The sequence below is a fragment of the Solanum tuberosum genome, unplaced genomic scaffold (genome assembly GCF_000226075.1).
Source record: "Solanum tuberosum cultivar DM 1-3 516 R44 unplaced genomic scaffold, SolTub_3.0 scf00019, whole genome shotgun sequence".
NCBI lineage: Eukaryota > Viridiplantae > Streptophyta > Magnoliopsida > Solanales > Solanaceae > Solanum > Solanum tuberosum.
In genome coordinates, this window is record NW_006238945.1 from 31909 (window position 1) to 40103 (window position 8195).

General features: G+C 37.4%; 1 protein-coding gene across 1 annotated transcript; it reads right to left on the reverse strand.

Annotated features, from left to right (window-relative positions):
- Positions 1-4579: 4579 nt before the first annotated feature.
- Positions 4580-7981, reverse strand: LOC102600417 (probable methyltransferase PMT15). The gene is made up of 5 exons (XM_006340460.2): positions 7188-7981; positions 5843-6351; positions 5352-5744; positions 5051-5128; positions 4580-4965 (listed from the first exon to the last, which is right to left on the reverse strand). The coding sequence occupies exons 1-5, from the start codon at positions 7935-7937 to the stop codon at positions 4731-4733; spliced, it is 1965 nt and encodes a 654-aa protein (XP_006340522.1). The 5' UTR covers positions 7938-7981; the 3' UTR covers positions 4580-4730.
- Between the last annotated feature and the right edge of the window lie 214 nt (positions 7982-8195).

Sequence of the window (8195 nt, forward strand, 5' to 3'; positions counted from 1 at the left end):
GGTCAGACAGATTTAGGGTTTTGGACCCACGAGACCCCATCTACAGTCCATGGGTCGAACTACGGTCCGTAGGTTGGGACCGTAGATCACTCTTACACTTGGGAAAAATTTAGGAGCTTACCTGGGATCTACGAGCACTATTCACGGTCCGTGGATAGAACAACGAACCGTCGATGGGGTCCGTAGACCTCTGCACCAGACCATTTTCTGCAGATTTTTCATAGCGTACCTGCACATGTAGCAACCATTAGGCTATTCTTTTTACATTTTCTGAACACGTTTTTAGACACGGACCCTATACTAATTCTAGCCAACACTAAAAAAAACTAAAACACCTATCAAAATTGATACAGAGATGCAACTAAACAAAGAAAACTAACTAAATAGGGAAACTTAAACCTAATACGTTGGCTAGATTGTACATCTTGGTTGCCTCCCAAGCAGCGCTTGATTTAACGTCGTTACACGGTATATCACACACTTTAACTAAACTAAGGTCCTATTATCCCAAACTTATTTTTTTGTAATTTTGTACACCTTTTGTCTTACGTGGCACACTCTGTGACTCCACGCAATTGAGGCGCGTGGGGAGATATTTGGATGCACCTAAGCCAAAAAAGGTGCACAAAAATTACAAAAAAAAATAGGGTTACAGGGGTAATAGGACCTTAGTTAGTTAAATTAGTGTTTCTGAGATTTCGGTCATAGTCTAATGCGGTACTTGTAGCTTTTCCCTAAATAGAATTACAAGTTTACTATATTAATCTTTGAAAAAATTACCGAGAAAAAATGATCGAATGGAAATTTATAAGTTTTTCCTACTGTTATTTTTTTATATAAACAAATATTTGAATTTTGACTATTATTAAACGGAGAAGGGTCTAAAATACCCTTATAGTATCGGAATTGGTACAAAAATACCCCTCTTTAACCTTTTGGCCTTAAAATATCCTTGGGGTTAACCTTTAGGGACCAATTTTGCCATTTTGACTAACGGACTACTTAATCCATATAATTTAATTATTTCATTTATTACGTGGCATGTTGTAATTGGTTGGAAATTTTTAATTAATTAAAATCTAATTTGTTTGACCCAAACCACCTGGATCCACCCGACCCATCCGTTCAAAATACCCAACCCATCCAAATAAAACACTCATTACAGTTGAAAAGGAGACAAGAATTGAAAAATTGAAGGCAAAGAGAGGAAAAGAAGCTACGACTTCAGATCAATTGACAGTTGAAAAAGGAGAAAAAGAATTGGCAAATTGAAGGCAAAGGGGGGTTGGGAAGAAGTTAGTTGCATTTATGTAGTTATGTTTTTTGTTTTCCAATGTTATGCAATGGCATGCTGAAACTTAATATTTTGCTTTTTTCCATGTTAATTTATCTTGAACAAGTGACCGTAAGTTTTTGTGGGTTCAAAACATATGACAATGTCATTACTACTGTCACGCCCCGAGCCTACACCCTGGGCGGGACCAACACCCAGAGACCATTGTTGGCCCCAGGCGAACCATTGGCCTGGCTTTCTTAACTCAGCGGAAACCTAACTCAACAGAATAACTCACTGCCATGCAAGGTTATAAAACAACTTAACTGATGCATAACATGCCAAATGGAATTTAGAGTGTCGGCCACGTCCAGGGTGTAGGCTTGGGTCATGACAACTGATTTTTTGGGTTTAAGGGTACCAAAAACCAGTTTAACAAGCTTTTCCGGCTACAAGAGTATTATTTGTTAGTTGTCCTTCACCTTTCTCTGAACAACAGGAATTTAGAGTGTTGTAAGAAAGTTTTATCCATTTTTTGCTTTAAATTTTCAGCAGTTAGCTATCTTGTTTCACCGCTTTACGCTCTTGACTATAAGTTTATAATTAGTTCTTGCTTCCAGGCCTTTAAGTTTCCGACACCTCCGGCTTGTTTATGATTTTGATAATTAGATAAAGTTTCATGACTATAATTTACATATTATTTGTTGATATCTTGCCATTTTTTGTTTTTGCGGTGCTTTGTCATTTCTCGTCTATGTATACAGTCTTATTTCTGAACTAGAGATCTTGATCGCGGCGAAGCGCGATTATTAAAATAAGCCATATCATTATCTATTAATTTAATTATAATATTAAGATTGTTTTGAAATGATGATAGAAAATGAAGGTTATCAAATTTAGCATTTATTAAATGATGGATAGGTAAACCACTAAATTCCATTCAAAATTTCATCAAGTATACCTAAAAATGGGACATATTTTGTTTTTTTTTCCTGTCACGATGAATTTTTCTCAAAATTAATATGATTATTGGCAGTAGCACTTAGAGAGTCAGAGTATTGGTTTGATATATATCATCTTATTAACTCATAGCCCATGCCCGAAAATCCAACAGTTCCCAAAACTCAATGAGGGCTCTTTTTTATCCATTAATAGCAATGAGGGGATGATGAGATTTATACTCAAATCAGCAGACACGCAGTATACTTGATAAGGCAAAAGGTACAAGTACCCCTCTATATTATGATCGAAATCTCAAAGACACACCTTAACTAAACTATATTACCCCCTGAATCCATTTCTTTTGTAATTTTATACACCTTTTTGGCTTATGTGACATCCAAATATCTCTCACGCGCCTCAATTGCGTGGAGTTACGGAGAGTGCCACGTAAGCCAAAAGGTGTACAAAATTAAAAAAAAAATGAGTTCAGGGGTAATTGAATTATTGTACATAAAAAAATTGGACCTGGAGTAGCTCCTCCCATGAGACATAATTCCGTCCATTTGCTACGCTGCAAAATGAACTAATTATGATAAATTCTTATCCACTGGAAGTAAGAAAACTGATTCAAGATTCTTAATACAAATATATAGCATATCTCTGTTGGTGCTTCTGGGGCTCTCTTTGGCCTTATTGGAGCTAAGTTTTCAGAGATTATTGCAAATTGGACAAGTCACACCAACAAGGTTAGTGCACTGTTCACTCTGTTGCTGATAGTTGTCATAAATCTGGCAGCTGGAATGCTGCCTCACGTTGGTAATTTTGCTCATATCGGTGGATTCATGACTGGACTTCTCCTTGGATTTGTTCTGCTCGTTCCTCCTCATGTAGGGCGGGCAGAAAGTGATCAGAATCTTCCAGTTGTTGATCATGTCTACTCCAAATATAAGTCCTATCGAAATGTCTTTGGACTGCTTTCTCTGATTCTACAGGTTACAGGGTCAGTCTAAGTACTATTTACTATCTATTGGTGTCAACAAATTTGGTATTTCCGATAGGATGATGATGGACCTGACCAAATAATCTTGTTTACATGAAACTGCAGGTTTACAATAAGATTGGTGATGGTATTTCGAGGAGTGAACGTACATGATCACTGTCATTGGTGTCACTACCTCAGCTGTGTTCCCACCTTTCTATGGAAATGTGATGGAACTTCCCAGTTTGGCATGTAAAGCACTCACTAGTTTATTATTCGTTTTAGCACTTTTTTGTTCTTTCTACTACGTACTACTAGGCAGTTAGATTTAGTTCATCTTAATGTATTAGAATATATAATATATAATGTTTCTTCTATCTCGCGGTTTCCTTTTCTTTTTTCTCAACTCACATATATATCAAGTACCTCTCAGTCCTGAGAGAAATAGCAGAAAAAATCAACAAAAACATCGTTGTGTTGCCAGGACTTTGAGTATACTAACAGAAAAATCACACCACCAAAAAATCTTAATTTTCATAACATATGATTTATTTGTTGAAAGTTGAAACTAACACTCCACTAATTGAAAAAAAGGAACAAATACTTCTTTGGAACAAATTCAATATGCTAAAATGACTAGTTAGTGATGACGAGCACAAGAGACGGGAGAAAGGTTGCAGTGAGAAGGAAGGCGGGCAGCAATACGAACAGTGTTGCAGATGCACTCATGATCCAGTGATTGGAGGGTAGCACAACACTCTGTGCTAGGAGTCGTATTCGATGTTCCTGGTAATACAAATGGGGAGCAGACGTTCAGGTTCCCAAGTGATGCCAAGCATGTCTGTGGCTCACCCTGAGATTCAATCACTTGGCTTTGCAGCAATACAGTTATAAGGATACTCAAAAGCACTAGGGAAAGAACAGATTTCAGGTCTGCCATAATATGATTGTTTTTAATCTATGCAGCTGACTTGTTTCTTCTTGTTAATTAGGATTTTGTAAATTTATATATAGTATTAAGGTAAGCAAAAGTGTGGAGTATATGAAGAATGACCTATCTGCATGAAGGACCTAATTCAATGTTTTGTGCCACTCAGCTTTTTTGTCTTTTAATTTGGCCTGCAATTTATAGTTAGACCATGACATAGTATCAATTGGTCCAATATGGTTACTATGCAGGGAACTCATTTTCCCCAAAATTTTGACCTAAATAATACAAAAGTAAAATAAATTAGCTTAACTAGTACAAAATCTGAATAGTTGACTAAAATAGCACAAACGTATTTCTCAGTAACGTCTTACTGAATATTTAGATTTGAAGTTTAAAATAGGCTTCTCTAGAAATGAAAACATGCATTTGTAGAGATCAGATACAGTTAGCACAGAACTCATGACTTCATTGGAATTGCAGAAGAATCACTAAAACCCTAGAGTTTACAATTTGCAAGTAATAGTACTACTACTACAATTTAACAAGTGAAAGAATACAAGAAAGAGAGGATGAACAACAGAAAAAAAGATTACAACAATGATGGCTTAAGTAGTTTTAGATGGTTGAGTAGCTGGAGCTGTCGAGTATGTCTTTACTGCAAAGAAAAGCTTCTCCCTCTCCAATGGACCATCTTCATGATCAACAATTTGACTATCCCAGTTCAGTCCATCTGCTATTCTTTTCACTCTGATCAATATATCTACGTCGTCTCGGATTATTACACTTCCCTCTGGCCTTAATATCCTATCCAATTCTAGCATAATATCTTCCATTTCACATCTGTTAAACAATAAACAAAAGCATTTTTTAGACTTCCATATCCAAGAAGGTAAAAGAACATGATCTTTTGAAGATCATAATTTACCTGTTTTCGTAGAGGGTAAATACGGAATCAGCATGAATGAGATCATATGTTCTTGGGTAAGTTGACATAGCCTCGCACCTATAGAAAAAAGTTAATATTCATCATAAAAGCAAAACTACAGGGGTAGGTAGATCCAGAATTTAGACAATATGAATTCTGAATTCAGAGCGTATGTGCTGAAATGTACATCTAACTCTGTCAATAGTACTAGCTTTCTGTGCACATAGCTATAGTCGACCTAAAATTAATGCTGCCATTTACTGGGGTTAGGGGGAAAATGTGAAGGAAGCATAGTAATTACCAGCTCTGGTATGTTCCGATTAGTCCTCGTTCATAAATAGCACCAAGTGTATTGACCTTAGCCTCAAGGGGAACTATATTCATCACCCAAACAGGATCATTGACCAAATTTGCAGCAAAGCCACCTAGGAATGCATTCATATCTAAGATATTTCTGTATCGCCCAGGCTGGTCAAGCTGGTTATTCACTGACTTGTAATAAGATACTCTTCTTTTCCATAGCTGTGAATCCTTCTGGAAAACTTCTTCTGTGACTCCATCTACAGTTCCCCTGCTTATCCTCGGTGGTATTACGTGTAATCTTTTAGGCCACTTTTCCAATTGTCCACCTGCCACCTCTTCTTCACTTGCAACTTTAGGCAAGGGAGTTAAACAAGTTTCAATCTTTGTATACCTGCAAATATCAAATCGACACGAAGTAATCTCAATGCTAAGAGAATTTGGATTGTAGGATAATACCAAATGTAACGATAAATCGAAGGAAACACGAACCAGGCTTTATCAGGATCTTGTGCAGGACACATTGGTGGGTTTTTGTTTCTGTTTCGAAATTCTGTACACTTCATATGATTGAACGGCTTCTGCCATATTGCGATATCATCCTTCTCAACAAACTTTTTCCAGCAGAGTCTCTTAGCTACTTGCTCAATTTTATTTTGTTCAGCATATAGGTCTTCCCTGGTTCTTTCCCAGCCTTTCCAATGTCTTTTCCAGTTGATCGGCGGGCCAGAGAGGATCCAAAATCCACCAGGTCTAAGGACTCTATCAACTTCAATCAAATACGTGCCATCATACTCCCCCCATGGAATTAGACAACGAGAGCAATGTGCCATGTCAAAAGCTCTAGATGGATATGGAAGCCTCTTGGAGGCAATAACTCCAATTAGAGCAGGTACTCCGCGCTCGAGAGCAAATTGAACCTGTGCTTCATGTGAATCCCTAGGTGCAAATGACATGGCTATGATATTTCGTGACAAAAGATAAGCTCCCCAACTCGCAACCTGCATATATTTTTAATGTTTCAATACAATTGTAAACATATTATCTTTGCTCAACATCATTTCCCTCTGCTTAATGCAGCAAATTAACTTTCTATGGTAAAAATAGAAGTTTTCATATATACAAATAAGAATCTTTATGTAGTAGAATTGTAGTAAAAGTTGTGTAATTAGCTGCTGAAAGATTCACAGAAGAAAATGAGATATCATGCATGGAGTGCCAGGTGTAGAATGAAGGAATTCAGGTCAGGAAAAAAAAAAGCTGCTTTGATTCCTCATGGACAAAAGAGCTTTTTGTCTAGATTCTAAGTACACCTCACTGGCCTATTTCTAATCCAATCTAAGCAAGGAACATCACTTTCCTAATTATTCCTACACATAATTCAACTTCTTGTAATCCCTCTTAGATCACTCTTTCACATTAATAGATTTCATTCATCATCAATGCTTAATCTAAATTTGTCCCACCCACTTCTTTTTTCATTTTTTATGATTGTGGTCATATTATTTCAGGCACATCAACTAATTCTACAGGATATTTGTCACCTTCCACCAACAATAGATACCAGGTAACTTTGTCTACAAAGACTATAATAGATTAGAGAATGACCTAATGTTTTTGTTTCTGCTAAGATTTGAACGAACTCATGACTCACAACCACTTCATTGACCACCAGACCACACCTGGGTGCAAATTTGTTTTTGCGGATCTATAAATAAAAGTTACTCACTATCATGGAGTAATTAATTGTCATTTCACTCGTGGTAGCGACATTCAAGAAGAAAATGTAACGAACAAGTAAAACAGAGAATATTTTGAGAAAGAAGGTAAAAATTACCCCACAGCCAGTATCAATGGCGGTTCGAATGGAGCCATCTTTAAGATTGATCAATTTCGCAATGTCATCAATATAAGCATCAGCACCATTAGGGAACATAGTTCCACCACCAGGAAATCTGAATTTGTCACCTTCATATCTAATCCAATTTTGAACGGCTTTTTCTACTGTCAATTCTTTATGAGGAACATTAGCATACCATGCAACATCTCTACTAACAGGCCATTTAAATGGATTCTTGTAACCGTACGGTGCAGGTATACGGCATTTCAAGAGTTCATTCTTTTCAGGGCAATGCCTTTCTCTGTAAATTAATCTTCTTCTGTTGAATTTCAATGATCTTTCAGGGTCTTCACATGGGGTATACTCACTGTACTTGATGTCGCAAACAGGGTAAATCTTGATTGCGTCATCAGGTGCTGTAACAGCTGCTCCGCCGTCTGCAGCGGAGTGATGGGTGGTGAAGTCTAGTTTTTTGGTGGTGGTTCTTGAAGATGGAGGATTTGTGGAGGTGTTTTTAGAAGGGAAACAGGGGAGGGAAGTGGTGGTGATGACGACACTGCTGCTGCCGGCACCGGTGCCGGTGGTGCTGCTTTGCCATAAACCGGTGAAGTAAAAAGCAGAGCAGAGAAAAGTGATGGCAATTAATGAATAAAAATTGGGTTTTTTCAAAGGTAAAGAAGAATGGTGGGAAGTTGGAGTGGGTTTGGAGGTTGGAGTATAGTAAGGGGTTGGATTAGAACCCGCCATGAATAGAGAAAGAGCTTTGTTTCCTACTCTGTTTCAAGGGTGAATTTTTGCCTTGAGGAGGTGTTTATAGAAGAAAGTGAGGAAGGGGTGGTGACTGATAGCGGCGGAGCTAGAATTTTCACGAAAAGGGTTCAAGATTTGAAGAAGTAAAAATAAGATCTAGTGGATTCGACATCTACCAATAATTTTAACTAGGTATATAATAGTATAATTTTTCATAAAAAAAGATTCGGATAAACTCCCGACCACAAGCTGCTC

Excerpts from the sequence above, each read along its gene's own strand:
- LOC102600417 (XM_006340460.2), bottom strand. The coding sequence starts at position 7,937 with ATGGCGGGTTCTAATCCAACCCCTTACTATACTCCAACCTCCAAACCC. Across the intron at positions 5,745-5,842 it reads CAAGATCCTGATAAAGCCTG|GTATACAAAGATTGAAACTT; the intron begins GTTCGTGTTTCC and ends TGATATTTGCAG. Across the intron at positions 4,966-5,050 it reads TTTACCCTCTACGAAAACAG|ATGTGAAATGGAAGATATTA; the intron begins GTAAATTATGAT and ends ATTGTTTAACAG.